General features: G+C 40.3%; 1 protein-coding gene across 1 annotated transcript in view; it reads right to left on the reverse strand.

The window, feature by feature from the left end:
* Positions 1–23585, reverse strand: part of FBXL7 (F-box and leucine rich repeat protein 7) — a 270646-nt gene that overhangs the window by 174774 nt on the left and 72287 nt on the right. The window contains exon 2 of the mRNA XM_004583624.4: positions 11810–11899. Within this exon, the coding sequence (XP_004583681.1) occupies positions 11810–11899 (90 nt within the window). The remainder of the gene's footprint in view (positions 1–11809; positions 11900–23585) is intronic.

The raw sequence follows: 23585 nt of genomic DNA on the forward strand, positions 1-23585 counted from the left end.
ATCCCTCTCTCACAAATTAATTAACTAATAGTTTTGTAAAGAAAAAGCAAAATTCCTACAGATCTCCACCAGGGTTTAGCCAGTTCCTTGCTCCTAAAATATTGTAGCAAGGGGAGAAGAGGAGGTTGGCTAGAACAATAATTCAGAGAAAAGCAGCTCCATGATAAAGCCTGGAGATTGGGACTCTTGCCGCAGGAGAGTTTCTTTGGATTTATACCACTTGCACTTTCTTTGTATGGTTCATAAAAAATTATTATGTGAAAAATGTGGCTGCTCACAATATTATTCATGGCAGACCTCTGAAACAAATAACTGTAAAACGCATAAAAGGCCTATTTTTAAGTGGGAAAAGAAAAATGAAACCTGTTAAATAAATTATAATTAAGATGCATAAAATGCTACTCTAGTCATATGGGGAAATGCAGGAATTAGGCAGAGTTTTGTACTTAATTTCTAAAAAGGAAATAGCATTACTCATTTTCTTAAAGAAAAATCATAAAATCCGCTGAAGAAGTATGCTAATTGTTGTTGTGGGCTGTTGGGAGATGAACACCAGCTGAAGCTGCTTTCCCCCTTCCACTCAACTCCTTCACGCGTGCTTGGGTTGGTCTAAGCATTCAAAGTTTAACTGGCTGCTTCATGTCATCCAGCTGGGCCTAGAGCAAGCCAGATTTCCTTTCATGCAGAATCGCCTGAAAAACCCAGTTAGTTCTCCACCACAGTGAAATTTTGAACCCAGATCTTACAACGTCAGCATTTTCTACTTCCTGTCTCTTGGCACCCTCTTTCTTGAGCCTGTTGCTGCCATTTGCATGTGCAGGTTGTTGACTCTAAAGCCTTCCTGATGGACTGGGCACCAGTAGATCTCTGACCAATTGCCCCAGTGAGCATTTGGCCATCCACAAATCCTAGCAAAGTACACCATCTGATGAGCCAGCCTTACCAAGCGTTAGCTCAGCCCAAGCATAGCCATAAAGCCCTACCCACATCTGGTGGACAAAAACGTTGAAATGTAACTGTTGCTAGAATAACGTCCTCACTACAAATTGCAGATGTTGTAATCTCACAAATATGTAAATACATTACTTCAAGGACTTTGCAGTGTGATTCAAGACTTCTGAAGATAAATTATAATGAGAAAAAAGTATTATTTTCTCCTGTTTTCAACATTTTTTCTTAACAAATCAATTTATCTAAAAAGAAAAATAACTGAGAATGCTTATTAATTAACCAATCCATTCCCAGTTTTATGAATTAAGACTGGTGGGGTTAATAAAATTAAAAGTGATTCAGAAAGGACAAACAAACATAACTTGGTGATGGGGAAAGAACAGCTTTTTTCCATGCTGTTAAAATTGGGGTGTGGAAAGCAAAACTGACTTGGAGTTTTAAGTTTCTCTATTTATCTAATTTAAGGACCTAAAATTTTTGCTAATTTCTGAAACATTTATGGAGCCATTGTTCATAAAACAAATAAAATGAAGAATCTTAAGAATATTATTTCCTGTTTCATCTTTTCATTTTATCCATTTTACTTAAAGAAGGTGTTCATTTCCTTAAGATCACTGTAAGCAAATCATTGGCCAATATCTCCATATTACACCTCTTGTTTCTCTAGAAAGTACTACCAAAAGTACCTAGACTCGGTAAATGCATGACTGATTGTGCGTCCTGGGAAGAAAAAAGGGAACTAAGGTATGCCTGTAGCACTTGCCAACAGCCGTTGAGTCAGGGTGGCTTCACAGCAAGAAAAACGGCGCTAAGAGTCCAAAGTTTTGCAGAAGACGTTGTAGAAAGTCAACATCAAAACCAGTCACGACAAATAACTGAAATACTATAAACTAAAGCTAGACTCTTTTTTTTTTTTAAATGTAAAGTGCCTGTTTCAGGGTAAGCCCTCAGTGAATGTACTCTGTCAGTAGTGCTTTTTTTTTTTTAAGATTTATTTATTTTTATTACAAAGTCAGATATACAGAGAGGAGGACAGACAGAGAGGAAGATCTTCCGTCCAATGATTCACTCCCCAAGTGACCAAAATGGCCAGTGCTGTGCCGATCCAAAGCCGGAAACCTGGAACCTCTTCCGGGTCTCCCACACGGGTGCAGGGTCCCAAAGCTTTGGGCCATCCTCAACTGCTTTCCCAGGCTACAAGCAGGGAGCTGGATGGGAAGTGGAGCTGCCGGGATTAGAACCGGCGCCCATATGGTATCCTGGTGCGTTCAAGGCAAGGACCTTAGCCGCTAGGCCACGCCGCCGGGCCCTAAAGCTAGACTTTTTAAAAAGCTAACATAAATGATTAATATATATGCCTCGGAAAAGACTCCTTTATATTATAAAATTTACATGCATAATAGAAAGCTTACACGTGGGCAAACCACAATAATGAGGGGATGTGAGTTCATGGATTCTTCAGCAGCTGGTTTCATTTGGATGTGTTGGTCAGATGACTACAAAAAGGGTAGTATCAAAGCTCAGTACTTCCCTCACTTCCACAGGAATCCATGCCAATTATAAAAACAAAACAATAACAACAACAACAAAAAAACCTTTGTGATTCAATTATGCTTCATGAAAATTTGCAGGGGTCTGGAAAACCATGACTACTTCCATCACCTCATCTTCCAGCTCATCCATGTCTTCATCCTCCTGGATGATGCTGTATCCCTTCCTCGAGTTCAGAATTTTCTACAGTCTACATCTAAAATTTCAGATCCCTAAACACATGCAAGCGCTGCGGAAAAGAAAAGTCCCCTCAATGAACCAGGAGGCCAAATCCACCTTAAAAGGCAGGGACAGGTACAAACAGTAGACAGAATCCTCACTGTATTTATACCAACACTTCCTACAGAATGCACCCCTTGAAACAATTCAATCATCTCTAAACAACTTACAAGTAATTTCAAACCTACTTGGGTATCAATGCCTCTACAATGTGGATTTTCTAGATTTTTTAAAGGCTGTAGCATGTAGAAGAATTCCCTTCACAACTAAAGTGCATTTCTCTTCCTACTTGTTAAATCAGTCTGTTAACCTTGAAAGCACAGACTTCCTGAAGACGGGAGTTTATTCTCAGAAAGTTATCTCCTAGCAAAAGAGGAAGTAAACAGATTCATCATCCTCATTTTAAAGGTCAATCTGTGTCCAAAACTACCATGGCTAAGTGCTTCCAGTATCAGATGATCACTTGTCCTAAAATGCAGTTCCAAATGCCTCCTTGTCTCTGAAATCGGTCCTGTTAAGACAATCCTTTGGAGCATGGCACTGTGTGATAATCTCTAAAACCAACTCTGTGAGATCGTTTGATCCCCAGTGTGTAGAATGTGCAATCCATGTATAACCCAATCTTTAATCAGAACTATTTTCTTATTTAAAGATTCATTTTTTTTTTATTTGAAAGGCAGATTTTACAGGAAGGAGAGCCACAGAGGTATTCCCTCCACTGATTCACTCCCCAAATGGTTGTACCTGCAGAAGCTGAGCTGATCTGAAGCTGGGGGCCAGGAGCTTCTTCTGAGTCTCCTATGTGGGTTCAGGGTAACAAGGACTTGGGCCATGCTCTGATGCTTTCCCAAGTGGTAAGCAGAGAGCTGGATGAGAAGTGGAGCAGCCAGAACACAAACTAGTACCCATATGGGATGCTGGCCCCACAAGGTGGAGGACTAGCCTGATACACCATGACACTGGCCCCCAGAGACTGCTTACAAAGTGACTTCTGATCCTATTAAAGTTAAATATGGCAGAAGTGTTCTGTTCAGGAGCCTTACTTGTTCGCCACAGTGAGCTTTCCAAGCTGTTAGCACTCCAACACATCAAACACTGCTTTTTCTTCTTCCCCTTCCGCTTCTGGTCATGCAGTGTAAAGCCAACCTCCTGGTTTCTGTGAGGCCTTCCCTGTAGCTCCAGCCCACCCCTGACTGCCTTCCTTTCCAGCAGTCCTCCTCTCAACCACTTGTTAGGGACACACTCTTAGCCCACAGTGAATGATGGCTTCATGATCTTGCAACAAACCAACCAACAAACCCAAATACCCAAATCCCTTCTCGCACCAAACAGCAAGCAGAAACACGTCAAAGGATGCTTCTGCAAGACCAGAAGGGACCTCCGAGAGCTAAGGGAAGGGAATTTAACCTAAAATGACTTCGGAAAATTTGTCAGTGAGAAGAAAGCACATCCAAGGGACAGATCATTCTGTGCTATCATTTTGTAACCTACTGACAGACATCTTGTACCTCCATAAAAACCTAAATAAATGTATTTAAACACATAGTACATCCCTTAATAGAATCCCTTTTATGTAAATTACTAAAATAACTGTAGTGAATGATCCAAGACTTGAATGAGCCAGAATGGTTTTCATTGTAGTACGTTAATACCTATTTTTGAAAATCTCAAACCAAGTATAAGGAGTAAGTATAGAATTGCTTGGATCATGAAATCAGAATTTTAGAAGTCTGAATTGTTCTTCCCCAATTCTGCACAAAGCTACTACGAAACACTAGATGCCTCAACAAAATACTACTTTAAGAACACCCATTGTAAAACTAGAAGAGAAACTAATGTCGGGGACGGGGAGGGACCTTGGGAAGGGCATGGGCAACCCCAGAACTTATGGAATTATATCATAAAACAAAATAAAATATGTTTAAAAAACAAATAAAATTAAATAAAATAAAATGCTACTTTAGGATGTACACATAATGTGTGCGTGGGAGGAGCGGAGGTGTGTAGCCAATTTCCTTCTGAGGCTGTTACAGGAATTCTTGACCAAACTAGATGATCCATTTCAAAAATATAAGTCTCTAAGGAAATGAAACCTTTCTCCTGATTCTGAGGTGATATTCAGAATTTATTATCCATGTTTGGGCTTAGAACCCAACCTTGCGCATACTAAGCAGGTGAGTTTTTCACAGCTTAAACTAATACTTAGGTGTAAGTTTATTAAATCAGCACATGTAAATTATCATATGTCCAAATTGCCAGATGTAATGATATATTTTTTTCAAAAGCTACCTAATTTAGTTAGGCTATAGTTTAAACAAGAAAACAATCTTCATATTGAAACAATTGATTATTCTCTGAATTTAAAAAAACCATTAAATTCTAACAGATAAAGCCTTACAAAACTTTCCTATGTGATCCTGACATTTTTAGAGAGTTTAAATTTTAATTTCTAAAAGAAAAAACAAGCTTACATAATATTAAGTTATCACCTTCCTCACACACAAAGAGTGCATAACTTCACATTTTTGATGTCAGAATCATGTCTTCCATGGGAACCCCTCGCCCAACTAGCCCTCCAATTTGCATACATGTCATTTTGTGCCACCTTTTAGAGAGATTTTTCCAGTGTCATTTTGTTGCTCATGTTCTTTGCCTTTTATTCTTCGTGTAATAATGTCTTTGCTCCACTTTTTTCTACATCATAAGTTTCAATTGGTTACAATAGACTGCTTCAAGGTATATTGCCAGTTTCTCAAGGGCCTGTTCTGAGATTAATACCTTGCACTTGTATGTATTTCCAATCAAAGAACAGTTGTTAAAGGAAATGCAAGCAAAACAATGCAGTATTTTTGTATCACATACACTCTAGACTCCATCTCATAATCAACTCCAATACCAATTTCAAACACGAGGTCTTTCTGATGTAATACATTGGAGGGCACAGCCAGGTTAACCTGAAAACTAATGGTTCAGATTAAAAACAGCTCAGAGTATTGATTCTGCCTTTCTACAACTAAGAATTTAAAGGTAACTGTGGATGATATGTGGACCATGCTGATGCTTTCATATTTCAATACTGGAGCTGTAAATAAAAGTATGTGTCAGCAATGGAAAAGGCACTTGTGACAAACATGATCAAACTCTGTGCTGACAGACTCCTTCAACAAGGAGCATGGGTTTCCATGGTAATAGTGCTCTGGCAGCATAAAATTCCATGGGACCTTCTTTAACAACTGTGACAAGTACCAGCTCTACAGAATCACACAACACATGAAGAGAGAGGTCTTCTGTATGCAAAGAAGCAGAGTGGCTTTGGGGTGGGATCTATGAAGTTGATTTTCCAGAAAAGGGCTAAAAGTGCAAAGACTATGCAAAGACTTGAGTGCCATGAGCCCAGCTGCACACCTACAGGGATGTTGACCGTGGAGAGAATGCAAGCACCCTGATCATGGAGGAAATAAGAACATGCTACATGATATGTTTCAAAGCTTCATCTATTGTTTGATTACAAAGATAATAAAATCTTTAGTCTGCATGCTACTAGCACGGAATGTTCAGCTGTTTTCCATGAGGACTACAAAGCAATCACAAAGAATACATTCCTGTCAGGGACCGGAGATCATCGGCCATTGTTGCCATTTAATACTTTCATGTTAGTTAGGGATACAGTTTCTCTCTTATTTTCCATTTATTACGTGAGAACATTTATGTCTACTTCCCAAGAGAAATGTGATAATGAAACATGATTGAATGTGATAAGGATCACAAAAACAAGTAAACAAAAATGCTAGTAAAAGCTCAGAATAAATGTTCCAAAAATGTGTGGACAGAGAAAAGCATTTTGAGAAAGAATCCACCTTGAGAAAAAGGCATTCTCCTTCCCTTCCTGGAGTGATTTATGTGGGTTTTATCTATAGAGTATGCTAAAGAAGTAGAGAGAAAACAATATGAGGAAGACAAAAGAATAAAAACAAAGCCAGATGCCTGGGCATTTTCAAAATAACCCTGTTTACAATTGGTCTAATTTGGGCACTGAAAACACGAGAAGCCATGACTGTATAAATAAACTAGTGACTTGAGGTTCCATGGGAACAAATATCCCCACAAATTCTTTAAACATCAACTCATTTCACATGCCTCCAATGAAACCATTAAAATGAACTCAAGGAGTTAAGTAGACAATTTCAAAATGTCATTTTTTATGCCAAGAAACAGAATAAAAAGAAATAGAGAAGAAATAGAGAGCAGAGAGAGAGAAGAATTCACACTTCTGTCCAATGGTTTATTCCCCAAATGCCTCCACAGCCAAGACTGGACTGGGCCAAAACCAGGAGCCAGGAAATCAACACCCAATCATTTTGACCATCACTACCGTCTCCCAGAGTCAGCATTAGCAGGAAGCTGGAGCCAGCAGTGGAGTGAGCAACTCAGGCATCCCAACATGGGTTGTACATATCTTATTCAACATCTAATTCACTAGGTTAAAAAACGATTTTCAAAATGTGATAGGCAGTAGATGTACTAAAAGACTATCTAAAATGATGACCTGACTTAAGGGTGTTAATGCCACCTCCAGACAACAAACTAATCTACCTAAGTAAAAATCCTTTCACCTGTTGCAGTACATCCTTTAGAAGTACTCAGCAACCTTCTCACACTCTCCTAGGTAGACTTCCTTACCTTTGCATCTGGCTTGTCAGGCGGACAAAAGAAAAGCAAGTAACTGTATACAGAAGGCAATCGGATTCTTTGTTATTTTTGTTAATGATTTTGTTTATGATTTGACTAACACCAGAACAAACCTGTGTCAAACTCCTGCATGGCAACTGATAGGTGTGTAAACTTAAGCAAATCTGCTTATTGTACTGGGCCATAGGTATTTTTATAAAAGGAGTGTATTAGGTCAGAAAGTTGGAAGAGTCCTTTGGAGCTCTGAAAGGCCTCTGATTCCATTGCTGTCTCGTCTGCTAACTAACTGACATGTAGAAACCGGCCATTACATCTGAAATATGTGCTGCCAGTGAATTCAATCCTCGAACTCCAGCAGGCTTAAAGACAAGCTGCATGAAACAAACTCTCATCCAATTAAATGTGACTTTGAACTAACTACTTCATTGCTTCTCGGCCTTTTGGTTAAGATCAAGTGAACTAACTACTTTGCCTTTCCCAAACCACACAGAAGACTGCATTGTTGGGGTTTCCCTCTTTGGACCACACCCTTACAGCCCTCTATTCTATGACATAAGACAAAGTCTAGCTACTCGAGGAAGCTGCTTAATGACCTAACTCAGTAGGGTCTTGCTCAAGGCCACCTGCTCCATGCTCCACATCAGTCCTGGCTTAGACCGGAGTTCCATCACTTATGGCTAAAGGCCATTCTTTCCATGGAACAGAAAGACTGGAAACAGTGGGGAAAAGAGAACAGCAACACAACTGGAAAGAATTAAGCTGTGTCTTACAAAGTTGGAATGTAGATGATGTTGGAGAAAATGGAAAATTTCCAGCTTGAGACACTTGAAGCCCAACCCCCTATAGTGTCAGGAAATCAGAAACTTAAACTGTCACAAAAAATCTAACAGGCAGCAAAGTAAGACTATACCAGTTATTGGAGAGAAAGCCTTGCTGGTTGCCAATTCCTTTAAAGGGGTGTGGCCTTGGAGTTTCAAACTTTTGCATGAAAATTTGGAATATAACACTCCCCAGTGAGTCAAAAATGCCATTCTCTTGCAGATTAAAACCAAATTTGCTCATCTGTGCCCATGATACCTTGGAGGAGGAAATTCCTTCTCCTACAGAGCAAACTAGCTGGGACAGCAGGTATATAAGAGGGACATAAGAAACAAAGGAATAAAAGCAAAAGAAACAGACTCGTTGGAGTGAATAAATGTGAAACCTCTACCATTATGGTTGGGTGCTAGTGCTCATAAAAATCTGAACTGAGGTTAGAAACAATCCAGGAAAGGGTAGGAAAAAATAAAATGTTGGAAAATTCGTGGCTCTAAAATCTCTCCTATGTTCCAGAACCTCATGGGAGACTGTTCTAAGGACAGACAACATTCTGGGCTGGGGGCATAAGTCCAGGACCTGCTGTGGTCACTCTTGAGCCAGTTCTGACTGCACTACCAGTAATGTGATAAGTTATCCAACTGCTACTAATATCCAGATATGGAACATTGGTATCTTACAGGCAGGACTGCTTGTGTCTCTACAATGAATGTCCTTTCCAACCTCTATTCTGAGTCAAGTATATATTATGTGAGTGCCCTACCCTTGCCTCTAAACACATGCTCTGTATTTGCTAGCACATGGAGAGGTATTATACATTTACCAGCAAAGGTCATTGCCTGTATCATTAGCTACCTGCTGGAGGTCACATATAAACACACATATACACACATGCACGTGTATACAGAGCAACAATGACAACTTGGCAACCAACGGAACAGCTCCCTATCCATCCCATCAAGAAATGCTTAGCATTTCTGCAAAATGGTCCCAAGCCAGCTTTGATAGACACGACCACGCTTTTCAAACTCCACGGAAGCATCAAATATTATCCTAAATGATACATATCCTTTTCAGAAATCAGGATCACTTTCTGTGTCCCTCACAGACAGTGCTGATGAACCCAAAGATGGAAAACCAAGAACCTGAAGCAATATGACTCTACCAGTATTTTCTTAGCAAATAAGGTTGCTCATAACTGTTAAAAAGTGGTGGGAAGAAAATCTGGGAAGCATTTAAAATGTGCCCTTATGTGGTCTGCATAAGAGTTGCATAAGTTTAGTTTTCTGATTTTTTTTTTTTGCTATGTTGCAGGCAAAGGTTACACACCATCTGGTAGATCTTGTCTGTGGAGGTGAGAGAATACTCTGCAGTAGTCAGTCACCTCAAATGGTCAACAGAGGCTCTGTCTGTTACTCAGGTTCTGCCTTGTAAAACAGCCTGACAGCATGAGACTTGCTAGGAATGCAGCACACCTCCCTGAAAGATAGCCTCACAGCCACACTAAACATATGTTTAATAGTTTATTATTTTTACTGAGTAAAAACATACCGAATGGACTCATACACACAGATAGCAAATGTTAACATTCTTTGACATTTTCCACTTATGCAATAAAGTGCACAGCATATTTCATAGATATGAGGTTCTTTCCACTTAAAATGTGGAAATTCCGTTATTAATTTAGCAGTTTAAAAATTGGTTTTCATATGAACATCACATTTTACCATGTGTCCCTCTCAATTCTATTTCCATAAGGATGCAAAATGTATCGAACATAAATTCAATGTGCACCTACTGAAGGAAAAACCACACAAAATGAAAAACTTAAAAAATAGAGAGTATTTTTTAGAATTACAAAAGGCAAGCATTTTCAAATACACAAAGTTTAATCCTCCCTTCCCTTAACCATTGCAGCAAAACTCGTCCAACTACGAATTTTCTATTTGGGAAAACAAAACAAAACAAAACAAAAAACAAAAAGAAACAACAGTAGGGGAACTAAATACAAAGAGGCTAAGATAAAGATTACTTAATAGATTTCTAATTTTTTTCAGATTTAATCGATTTTTTAACTTTCAAGATTTTCATTGTTTCACAAATTAGCTTAATCGTGGTGACAAGAGAGACGATAAGATGACAGTCTATTTAAGTGGTAAAACCTTGCAGGACACCACCTTTTGACTAGACAGAATGGAATTGAATTATACTAAAGTGATTTCCACTCTGACTGCTAAGTATGGAAGCCTCCAAAGTTAAGGTATAGAATCAATTAACCAGATATGCACATTTCCTTAACTGAATTTCAAGAATGATCTAACACACATATTGGAATTAACAGGCAGAAAATTAAAATTGGGTTGCTAGCAGGTGCTTTGCTGCACTGAGAACACGACAACCCATCTAGTTCATTATATTAGTGATGTACATTTTAAAATGGCTAGGCTTTAAACACAAGAGAATTACGTCTCATTGCGAAAGTCACCCATCAATTTTCCTGCCTACCAACAGTGGTTCTGTGCTACTTGAAACATACTGAACCAGAGTATCCACGAAGAAGATGCCTCCAGCACAGGTATGCATCATCGTCAGAGCATAAAATACATCAGATCAAGAGGAAACAAATAACTCTGAAAACCAACAATCACTATGCCCCCAAATTCAATGCGCAATGTGTCTCAATGCAACAGGAAGTAGAAATTAAACCTTAGAAACAAAACTGGAAATGTGCCTGTACAATGTCCCACAGGCCTGAGGAAGGCCAACTCTGTAAAATGCCATGAAAATCAACTGAACTCTGCTATTAACCCTTCATTATAGATGGCATTGATGTGTACACTGAACATTTGATCAACACGTAGTTCTTTTAAAAATCTTCATGAATTCACTTACTTGTGTTTAATATTTTAAAAACAGGTCATTTTATGATTAAGTCAACTTTGCACTCAATAACTATAACGGCCACAGTTGTACACCCTTGTAACACCTGCCAATTATCTTGCTAATTAGAAAGCAACTAAATTCAATACATATTTTTACATACATTGAATCTTTATGAATAATATCAATCCAACCATTCTTTACCAGCAAAGGCAGGGCTTTTTACTTTTTTATTAAATAATCAAATGAATCTATTTTCTTGCTCCCACAAATTATCTCATATTCTACAAATTACACAAGTATGACCATACCATCATCACAAACCTGAATAGATGACTCTATTTTGAAAGTTCTTCTAGAAATGTTCAAGGCAGCAGCAGAATTTCACAATCGTACTGTTTTCTATTCCTAAACACAGTTGCATACTTGCGAAAAGCTTCCCTTGAGTAAATACACACATATATATGCATGTATATGTAATCACAAAACAATACCATCTTTTAAGAATCGAGATAACCAACTACTATCAAATCAGCTTCGTGAGACAACAACAGTGTAAAAAATGTGAAATTTCTTGCCCTCTGATTTGAATAATCTCTAAGCTTACACTGAACAGAACAAAACTAAGAGTTCATATTTTGTTTTCCAAAAATAGCCAGCTCTGTGAAGTGCAGGCTGGAGCTAATAAAGACCAGATGCCTACCTTCGCTGGTAGCCACATTCTTCTGGGCTCTGGTCGGTGTGTGATCTGTGCTTGAACTCACATCGGAGGAGATGCTTGAGCTGCCTTTGCCTACAGAATACAAGAAGAAGCAACTTTGGAGTTTTTAACTGGACCTTCCTTTCAATTCCAAACCAAGACACATCACTTGTTTCCAAGAAAGAAGCTACAATACCAAGAATGAAGTTTTTAAAACCTTTCATGAAGTATCTTTTGAGAAATATCTGACCCATGTTATAGCAGAAACAAACTCATGGCTTGGAGAGAAACTCACAGATTATCAAACGCAGTCAAATATGATAGCATTCTTGGCAAGTATGTGAAAAAGACAGTACATGTGGGCAACACGCCTACCACATTTTTTTTATTTGCTACCATATATCACACATTTTACAGTAGAGGACATAATTTTAAAGTGAGACATTATAGGGGAATTTGAAACTTTTGACTTCACATAGTTGTCTCACCTTCAAACAACCAAATCCCCTGCTTTGATAAGACCTTCTTTAAAAACACACAACACACTTCAATTCTGTGATTTTTTTTCCCCCTCCTCAACCGAGGAATGATTTTCCTATCTATGGGGCACTGTGTCTGATATCATTTTTGGTCATCACACAAGTGAGGCGGTGAGTGCTGCTGCCCTCTAGAGGGTAAAGGCCAATGATGTCGGTAAATGTCTCAACTTGGGGCTGAGTTTCTACTGCTCCCAGCCTTTAACATAATGATACACATTAGCATTGATCAACATTCTCTGGGAGCCATATGAAAGTCTGTAAACATAAACCACATCTCACTGCCCAGTGAGGAAAATGCCTGGTGACTGTGGTGGGAAGAACTGTAAGACGCATTCACACTCTCATGTCTTTGTGTGTCTCCTCTTCCCGATTCGGTGTGAGTAGAACCTTGAGACAGTCCTGTGAGCGTATTTGCAGAGCCAAGCTCTCGAAGGGTTGGCTTACCCAAAAGGTGGATTTTCTGGATGGATGCAGCCTAGTAAGGCTAGTACTTTAGAACAGGGAGTAGAGGGGAGAGAGAGGAGGAACAGAAAAGAGAAAGAGAGAGAGATCTCATTTTTCAGCATAAGCCACCGTGACTTCTTCCAATGACCACAGAAGTTTGGAGGAGAACCCCACACATGAGATGAGGAACAGCCCTGGCTAATGCCTTGACCACAGCATGTAAAGATATTGACTCAATTCATCTGAACCCAAGGAAACTGCAAAATAATAAAGGCATCTTATGTTAAGCTACTACATTTGTGGTGATTTATTATACATCGACAGAAAACTAATGCTGTAACCACTAATTTCCTCGACAACTTAGCTCACTCTACAAGTATTTTGCAAAAAGCTCTTACATGTGGCTGACAAACACTGTTTCACAATTGTGTCTCCTGCCCAATGACACTTGCAATCAGCTGAATGTCTAAGTCTCCCTCAATATTTTAATGTTGAAATGCTAACCGCGAAGGATCATATGAAGAAGTAGGCCTTTGGGGAATGTCAAGGACATGGGACCAGGACCCCTCTACGGAGCCCCTGCTGCCATGGAGCAATACTGAGAAGACATCCATGTGCCATACAGGAAATGGTCCTCTCAACACACTGAAGATTTTTGGATCTTGATTTTGATCCCAGCCCCCAGGACCAAGAGAAATAATTTCTTTTGTTTTTAAACTGCATTGTGTATAGCATTTGGTGATAGTGACCTCAACATACCTAGACAGGACACAGCCTAAGTTAGGTGGAGTAGGCTTATAGCCTAACTTCACAGAAAAGCACTAGTTCTCCAGAAATTCAGGGTGTTGTTTGAGTATGGTGAGTGAAGGGGTTGCTACCCAAACAGAAAACAAAACGGCTGCTGCTTCCTCTCCCCACTGCCCATTGCTTGCTCTCATCTATGGCTCAGAACAACTCACTTATTTACACTGACTCTGTGCATTTCACATCATCCTCCCTCAGTGCTGGCTGAAGCACTGCACTAATTCTCCAACAGCTCGTGTCCAGCCAACCTTTGTGGTCTGGCTAAGGTCATCATGTATCTGCCCTGACTCCTCCTTAGGAGGTGAACTGACAAGGTGGGCCAGGTCTCAGGTTAGATAGCTGTCAACTTGTCTGTGACCTCAGGCTGTCATTCCCTTGCCGTTTGGCTTTGAGTCTGAGGCTTTCCCTGGATGCTCTGTTTCCATATGCACTAAGGGAGATGGTTGCACTACGTAATCCTGGCAGCTCCAAATAGTCTAAGATTCCATGGGCTCATGACATTACTTCTTAAACTTGTGTAATGCAAACACTACCCATAATAGCACAAAACTATATTTTGTACCACCAAATATAATAAATTGTTTTATTGTTTTGAAGCCTAGCTATGTGCCAATGGGAAACCAAAAATAAACTCCATATGCTCTGACTCCAATTCAGCAATAAAATCAAAACAAAATAAGAAACACAAAGAATGGCATTCATTTAACAAGATGTCTGATGCTATTTTGCTGTTGTCCAAAACTTAAATACAATGCTGACTGCTCTCTTAAGTTGGGCACACTTTGCTTCCCCAGCCAGGGAAAGACACAAACTGCTCACTATTTTTCTGTTTGAACTCAGAGTCCTTCCCTCCTATGATAATCAGTTATTTGGTTCTCACCTAATGGGACTGAATCACTTGCATCTTAAAAATCTTATTTATCTGAAAGGCAGAGACATGGGGCAGGTGCGGAGAGTTGTCTCCCACCCACTACCCACTGGGGCTGGAGCAGGCCAGAGCCAGGAGCCAGGAACTCAGTCTGGGTTTCCCACTTGAGCATCAGAGGCTCAGATCCTCAGGCCATTACTTCTGCCTGCCCAGGTGTCCACCAGAGGAAAGTGACACCGAAGCACAGATGGGGCTCAAACCCAAGACTGGAATATGGGATGAGGCATCACAGATACGGTATGTGGCACCATATCTGCTCTGCTCTCACTACTACTGCTACGTCTGCCTTTTTGTTTTGTGCTTGTTGCTCCTTGTCAGTCTACCCATAGACACACAGAGCTCCTCCTTCAAAGCCAAGGGAAAAGTGGATAATGAAATATGGCAGAATTTTGTTACAAAGGAAAGCTAGTACACAGTTTCTCCTTTTAACATAAAAAAAAAGCTTAGGGGCCTGGCATGGTAGCCTAGTGGCTAAAGTCCTCACCTTGCACGCACCAGGATCCCATATGGGCACGAGTTCTAATCCAGGTGGCTCTGCTTCCCATCCAGTTCCCTGCTTGTGTCTGGGAAAGAAGCTGAGGATAGTCCAAAGCCTTGGAACCCTGCAACCACGTGGGAGACCTGGGAGAGGCTCCAGGCTCCTGGGTTCGGTTCGGTGCAGCTCTGGCTTTTGCAGTCACTTGGGGAGTGACTTATCAGATGGGAGATCTTCCTCTCTGTTTCTCTTCCTCTCTGTTTATCTAACTTTCCAATAAAAATAAAAGAAATCTTTTTTTAAAAGCTTAACATGTAATGACTTACATATTTACAGTGTACAGTATGATATCTCAGTATTTGTATATCATATGACAATTAGGTCAGTTATTGCTATAAGCATTACTTTAAACAATTATCTTTTCCTTTGTGTGGGGACCTCCATGCTAAGATTATAATCAAAATGAAATGACAGATTTCAGAGGGGACTCAAGAACATGCCTGAGCAGAGGTGTGCAGACTTTTCAGAGGCCATACATGGCAATGTATGAAGAAAGGGAATGGAGTTGAGGTTAAAAAAAAACTACTATTAATGCAATTTATAATAGCTCCCCTTGCACATAAATGTCATGCTGAGTTTCCTAATGCATTGTTTACCTGTTCATTTTATTAAGTACCCACTAACCCCTAAGATGTTGCTTCATATTTTTCATCATGGAATCTGACAATGAATTGCTTTTTATTTTTTCCTGGTTACCTCCCACATTGCCCAATGAAACCATAACACCTATAGCTTTTGGGTGTATATATCTGTTTCATACATAAAAACGCAAAGCATTGACCCTCCACAGATCTTCCACTGTACATCCTTAGATAAGCAAGAAATTTTATAATTATGATTTTTTAATAATTATTACTTCTTATATTTAAAGATAGGGAGTAAGGCAAACAGACTGAGAGAGTTCTCATCCACTGGTTCATTTCCTCAAAAACCCATACTGGCCAGGTCTGGGCCAGGCTGAAGCTAGGAGCAAGCAATTCAACCAATAACATCAATAAAAAGTAAATACTTTATACGCAAAGAAGTTGTATGTCTAAACCAAAATACTTCAAGTACAAGTAAGGCTGAGTGTCAAGGAGTTCAGGGAAAATTCAAATGGGCTTTTAACTCCACTTTCCACAAGTTCTTGCAGCCCCCATGCATATGCCCTGAGGTAAGAACAGTGCTTGGCATGTTCTTATTACCTATGACTGACTGTGCAAGCAAACCCAAAGCATACTCCTACAATGTTCTAACTCCAGGCCCTCCTTACTGGTCACCCCAAAAGACAATCTGTGCACAACGGCTACCTGCGGAGTGCATCATCAGAACGTTCAAAACGCACATAGACTCCCTGGGGTAACACACCATGAAGTACTTCACACTTGCTTCCTAGGGTGAACACAGCAAGTGCCCATTCGCTGCTGGGCTTAAAGTCTCTGAAATGCATTATCCTATGGGTGATTCGGGAATCTGGATGTCTGAAGTCACAGTGTTGAGACAGTTACAATCTTTGCAAGAGCCTGAGAGACAACCTGACCCAGTGTCTTTGCCAGCTCCTGGAGGATGCTAACAATCCATGTATTTTGTGGCTTGTTGCATCTGAATGGTCTCACCTTCTGCCATCCCCTAGCTGTCCTCTTCTCTGCCAGTCTTGGTGCAGCTTCTTATGAGGTCAGCAGTCAGACTGGATGGAGGGCTACCCTGTCTACTAAGCCTTCTTCTTAAACAAATACATCTGTTGCAATCCTGTTTCGCCATAAGGTCCCATTCTGGTGTTTGAAAAAGTATGTGAAAGGAGGGGGGAAGAAGGAGAAAGCAATATTCAAAGCCAGTAGGCATCCCAAAATTATCAGATTTAAAGAGAAAGCATAAAACCCTAGCCCATGTCTCTCATAGGGGCATTTGTTCAAGCTTCATTGCATGACAGCATTATTATGAGTCGAAAAGAAAGATTAGCACGTAAGATTTAATGCATCATGGAATGCAAGAAGGCTAAGGGTGGCTCAGCTTGTGAACGGCAAACACTTGGCACACCAGCAGGAGTGGTTTCATGTTGAAAAGGGCAGACAATATGTCACAACAGGCACCAGGGGCACAGCCTGCTCCCCCAAGCCACACTCCCACTTCAGGGCCTGCAGGCAGTTCTGCCAGAGTTAACCCAGATGCCAGCTGACAAAAAGACAGATGCTGCTGCTACTGCTGACAGATGGTGTCTCACAGCTGGGTTTCTGAATACAGTAATCAGAGGATCAGAACCACGCACAGGCTGAAGTCTAGTCGCATGTACAGAGAAATTTCCTTTGTAACATAAGTCACCCAAAAACTATGCATGCTAATAACAGTATCTCTGTGACTTCTACTATAATCAGTCCCTGTCAATCATAAGAAAACGGTGTCTTGCTTAATCCAACGTACAAGGAAAACCAAGTGTACTTGTGAAGGTCCATGCTGCCAGCATGATCTGCAATCACCTTCAATGTCATGTGTTCACATCCTGGCATCGAGGGCCTCTCGTGACAGGAAGTTCCTGACTGCCTCCACTGATTCACTAACTCAGTCACCCAACATCCTATCTTCCACTCCACTCCATGACTGAGCCATTCCGGCCACGAAGATCACATGCTGCTGCATTGGGAGGATAAGGGAGAGATGCTCACCACAGCCCCTTTCATGGGGACTGCAGGAAACAGGAGCAGCAGCATTCTCAGAGTCTGCATTTGCAAGGCTCGGACCCAGACTGCTGCCAATCATCCACAGATGGTCGGACATAGCATACTGCCTACTCCCTGATTTTACTGAAACCACATTAGGCACACTTACCTTAATTATCACCAACAATTTAAATGAGAACAAAATATGCATCATAAATTCTTTCACATGTTACTTATTTATTAAAAGCTGAGGAAACAAGAAACAAAGAAAGAACCCCTATCCACTGTTCACTGCCCCCAAAGCTCACAGTAGCCAGTGCTGGACTGAGGCCAAAGTCAGGAGCCAGGAGTACAAGCCAAGCCTCCCTTTTGGGTACTAAAGCCATCACTGCTGCCTCCGGGGTCTGCACTGGGTGAAGACTGGAGTCAGAACTTTGTGCTGGGAATCACACACCAGTGTGGTATCCAAGAGAAACAGTCACCACATGAATGGTAAATTCTTAAAATGCATTGATTTGCTTCCTTCTATGCATAGCATTCACCCACCCAACCATGCAAGGGGGAAGGTTATATTTAGGATCTTAATATTTAAGGCAAAACAATCTGAGCATCTCATTATGGTTCACATTCTACTTGTCAGTTCACTGGAAATATCACTACATTTTTAAAACTCTCTATATATGAAGTTTGTTTCCTTCAAATTCCACATGAGGAAACTAAAATAAATCTAAACAGTTCTGTTTGATAAAGAAGATATAATAGGTGAGTTTTCCTAACTCAGTGAGCCAAATGCAGCAAAGAAAGTACAAGGAAGAGACTATGGTGTGCAACTTAAATCACGCATGCTTAGAAGCTGGGGTCCCTGCATAAGCAGTTCATATTATGCACCACCACCCAGCTCTGGACCTGAGGCTGGGGCAAAGGAGAGTCAGAGAAGGGCATGGTCAAGGTCTCCTCCAGCTTTCCTCTCCCACATTCTTTAGTACCTCCACTTAAGACAGCTACCCACCCTAAAGCAACACTCCAAGCCACTTCACAGCTACAAACCAAGAAGCCTAAAGATTGTGTGTACAGTGGAAGTCAAAGTCAGCCATTTCTCTCCTTCCCAACTGAAACCTTATGTGTAAACTCACATACATGATTTCTTTTTTTTAAGATTTATTTATGTATTTATTTGGAAAGGCAGATTTACAGAGAGAAGGAGAAACAGAAAGAAAGATCTTCCATCTGCTGGTTCAGTCCCAATGTGACTGCAACGGCTGGAGTTGGGCCAATCAGAAGTATGTTGTATGTGTCAAGGATTTATTTAGCATCCCACTGAGATGTTCTGCAGGACCAAGCAAGGGTGCTTACATCGGGGGGGGGGGGGGGGAGGGGAGAGAGGACCATTGCATCCTTGTCATTGTCATAAAGTGGTGGAGTAGTCACTTAAAACGTAAACTTGTAACATATATATGTTTCAGATGAAACCACAAGGCAGAAAGCTGTGAAGTTTCTCGTGTCTTAGTTTTCCATGTCTGTGCAGCTCCCTCGGCCTGTGCCTGGAGCGTGAGGCCCAGGACTGTATCAGCTATTCTGCATCTATACTTCACCACAGAGCAGGGCGGCCGCTGCCTCAATCTCGTCTCTGTATTAACACAGTCCACTGGAAATAAACTATACAGTCACGAGAAAACCATTAAAAAAGTTTTAGGCCACACTCCACTGCTTTCCCAGGACACAAGCAGGGAGCTGGAGAGGAAGTGGAACAGTCAGGACAAGAACGACACCCATATGTGTCCTGACACATGCAAGGCGAGGACTTTAGCCTGGCCTTCACATACATGATTTCAAAAAAGGTTTTTGCACAGAAATAAACTGAAATAAGCTTATTTTTTAATTCCACTTTTCCCATGAATTTTTACAAGTCTCCTCTTACAGACAATCCCTGACACACAATGGTTCAATTTAATGAGTTTTCAATGCTAGAATGGTGTAAAAGTAATACACATTCAATAGAAATTACACTTCAAAATTTAAATCATTTCATAGGATTGTGATATGAAAGATAATGCTGTTAACAGGGTGGCAGGAACAGCAGCCCCAGCTGGCCGTCAGCCCTGGGACTGTACAGGGAAATCACCAGCACTCTACAGGGTGCTATACTGATGAACTCCAACACTCAGAAGCCAGCTGCATTCAGCGCACTCTGGAGTTGTAATACTTACAGCTCAGGGTGAGCCTATTAGAGTGTAACTCCTTTGTAAATAGACACGACACAATTATCCTAGTGACACATAAACATATAAGCACACATACAGACATACCTATGTATGCTACCTTAATCACCAAATCATAGTTGAAATATTTTGCTTATAACTTTTCTTGCATGAGTTTTGAGTTTGCAGATTTACTGTGATCTCAGTCCTGATGGGGGCGCTCATGTCTTCATTGTTTTTAGCTCCATCTCTTGCACATGGGACAGGAGTAGGTTTCCTTAGGCCCATGTTAAGAAACTACAATTCTGTTTCATTGGCATCCCTGAGCCAAGAACAAGCAAGCAAGAACTGCAGAACAGCAAGAATACCTCACAGACAACCAGAACCCTTCCACCACCACAGTTTGAATAAAGGGTTTCACCAAGTGCAGTGATTTGACCCCTTCCCAATCCATCCACCTGCTGGCTGTGCAGAGCTGGGAGAGTGAGAAAGCTATCACCTATAGCCCTGTTAAGGAACTCGGCCTGTCCAAAGTGCATCATCACAGGCCCACCCTCATCATCCAATGGTTCACCAGACGGACCCTGAAGAGCAGACAAATAGCCATGTTGCTCCTCCCACCCCTCTCTGGATAGAACCATTTGCATTTGTTAGCAACCACATTGTGTCAAAAGAGAGAATCCATGTTTTCATTGAGACACATAACAAAACAAAAAGACAGAAACCAGGTAAGACCAACATGGAGTTCACATCAATGGTGACCCTCATCCTACTAACTGAACTCAATCCTGCAAAACAAAATGAGATAAAAGAAGTCTGCCAGCTGCACCTGGTGGTGACGGCTGGTACTTCAACAATTTTGTGCTAGCTATGGGGAAATCTCAACTGAACTTGAGCTGTGGTTATGCAATAAGGTGGAGGAATCCACCATGGTGGGAGGGTTTGGGGAGGGGTGGGGAGAACCCAAGTATCTATGTAACTGTGTCACATAATACAATGTAATTACTGAAGTTAAATAATAAATAATTAAAAAAAAAAAATAAAAAAAATAAATAAAAACTTTGCCGCAAAGTTAAAGCGGTGTTTTACATCTGAAAGAATCACTTTCCAACTTTAGAGACTGACATATGAAAGGCCAAATAAGCATAAAGTATTAATTCTAACAGTGATGAAGTATGATCTTTTAAATCAGCAGGACCAAGTCAAATGAGAAGCAGTATGCTTAACTCACATAACAAATCAGATAAGCTTTGCAGACCCCGGGAAATGGCTTAACTTTGTCTCTGCAATGAGAAGATGACTTGGTAGGTCTTTCTTCTTCTAAAGATGTCAACTCAGCCACTACCTATAATCTATGTTGTATTTTTCAAAGCGTTATGCATTTAAGAAAAAAATCACTCCCCTTAAATTTTGTAGTTACGGCCCTTTTTATCATATAAATTGAGGCCAGTAAAGGGAAAGGTCTGGCCTGTATCATAGGAGAGACATTAAGCAGAATAAATCTTGCTTGCAACTGCAGCGGTTCATGAATACAGCAACTTAGGAGCTAATCTCTCCTCTCCTTTGAAAATATAATAGCTTTGTCTTTTGGTCAGAATAGATCAAATGCTCCTGGGGGAGCTATTGTTTATGTTCTCATTCTATTTCTTGATACACTGATACTCTTTAATAAGTGTAAAATTTCCAAGAATTCTTTTCCCAAAGTCCTCTAGCACATATGCACCAGTTTATCCACAAAAGTGATACAACATCCTCACCCATCTCCCACCTGGAAAAGGTAAAAGGGCTTAAGCTTTTAATAGACAAAGTCTTCTTCTACTTTAGAACGTCTTCCTCCTCCATTTTCTAAAACCTACTATCATTCGTTTGTCAGCTCTGGGTCCCTATTGAGAAATACCGGAGGAAGCCAAACATTGTAAAGACAGACTTATTTTGGCTGAAGGTTTGGGAAGTTCACAGTCCAAGGTTGGTATTTACATTAGTTCAGTTCATGGTGGTGATGTCCTTGCTGACACAGTCCAATCAAGAACAGACTTGCCTAGTGAAAGACAAGGGCCTGCACGTGTTTTTCTATGTCTACGCCTCTTTGCTGAACTATAATGGGACAGTAGTTGTCATGCAAACAGTCTCGGTCATTTTCACTTACCCAAAATAAAACACCAACAGATTTCAAAAGTACCACAAAACCTTCAAATACAGAAATCATATAATTAAAAGAGACAGACAACACGAATCAGTCAAGACTCTGACTACTAAAGACTTAAAGGAAATGCCATTTCAACTAAAAAGAACTATTCAAAGTAATTTATTGCTAAGTAGTCATCAGACAGAAGTCAAAGGAAATACATAAGAATAGATGAGAAAATAAATTCATTCTTAGTAGGGGAAAAGGATGCTGAATAAGCACCACTACCCTATATCTACCACATGAAGGTCACCCAGGAGTCAGTGTGATGCAGCTAAAAATCAACATATAAAATCAACAAAACAAACAGACCTGGAGGTAGCTCAGATAGACCCTACTAACGTAGAAAGCTGACAGCACTGATCAAAGGAGAAGGGAGAAAGGAATAAACGGTGCTGGGGCAAGGAGATATTCAGAAAAATACATACCCTCATCTCATCTAAAAGTCTAAATCAAAGATTTCAGAAATTCAAAGAGAGCAAATATAAATATTTATAAAATCTCTGGAAGGCAGAGTCTTCATTAAACATTAAACCTGGAATAAAAAGTTTCAAATAAACATTATGCAAGAATCAACTGTTTAAAGGTTTAAATTTTCTATATGTAAAAAAAAAACCTGTGGCAAATCAAACTGTAGCTAAATCAGATGTTGTATATAGATATAACATATATATGTGTGCATATGAATACATGTATATATTGTCCAAATATACATATTTTTGTGTATATGTATATATTGTCCAAAGTACTCATGAGATTCACTCAAAAAAATACTGGGTAAATCTTCAAAGAAGAAAACATGCAATATAATTAGAATTATAGCTTATAATGCATTAATAGAGAATAAAAATAAAATCAAAAGATTTAGCTTACCTCTCATAGACTGACAAGTCTGCTTTAATGGGAATATATACTATAGGGCTGAAAAAATAATTGGATGCAAGCACTTTAATGTAGGCTGACCACTTACTTGCACAACCAAAGCTTTGCTATGGCTTAAGACCTTTTATCCAGCAAATCCACTTATTCATGAACATAGGCAGTTTACTTATGTATTCTAAGTAATTTCTTATGTATTCTAGAACTTGTCTTTGAAAATAATACACATGCAAGGCCAGCAGCATATCAAGCTGTCAGGGTACCAAAGCAGCCAAGCAATTTGTGGGCTCCAATGCAAAATGAGAATGTGTGGCCCTTGTTAAAATGATGAGGAATTTGGGGCCTGGTATGACAGCTCAGAGCTAAACCCTCATCTCACAAGCGCTGGGATCTCATTTGGGTGTTGATTTATGATCAGCTCCACTTTCCACACAGCTCCCTGTTTGTGGCCTGGGAAAGCAGTAGAGGACAGCCAAAGCCTTGGGATCCCGTGCCCACATGGGAGATCCAAAAGAAGCTCCTGGCTCCTGACTTCAGATCAGCTCAGCTCAGCTCTGACTGTTGTGGCCATTTGGGGAATGAACCAGCAGATGGAAGAAGATATTCCTGTAACTCTTTCTCTCAGTAAATCTGA

The sequence above is a fragment of the Ochotona princeps genome, chromosome 23, assembly GCF_030435755.1.
Source record: "Ochotona princeps isolate mOchPri1 chromosome 23, mOchPri1.hap1, whole genome shotgun sequence".
NCBI classification, from domain to species: Eukaryota; Metazoa; Chordata; class Mammalia; order Lagomorpha; family Ochotonidae; genus Ochotona; species Ochotona princeps.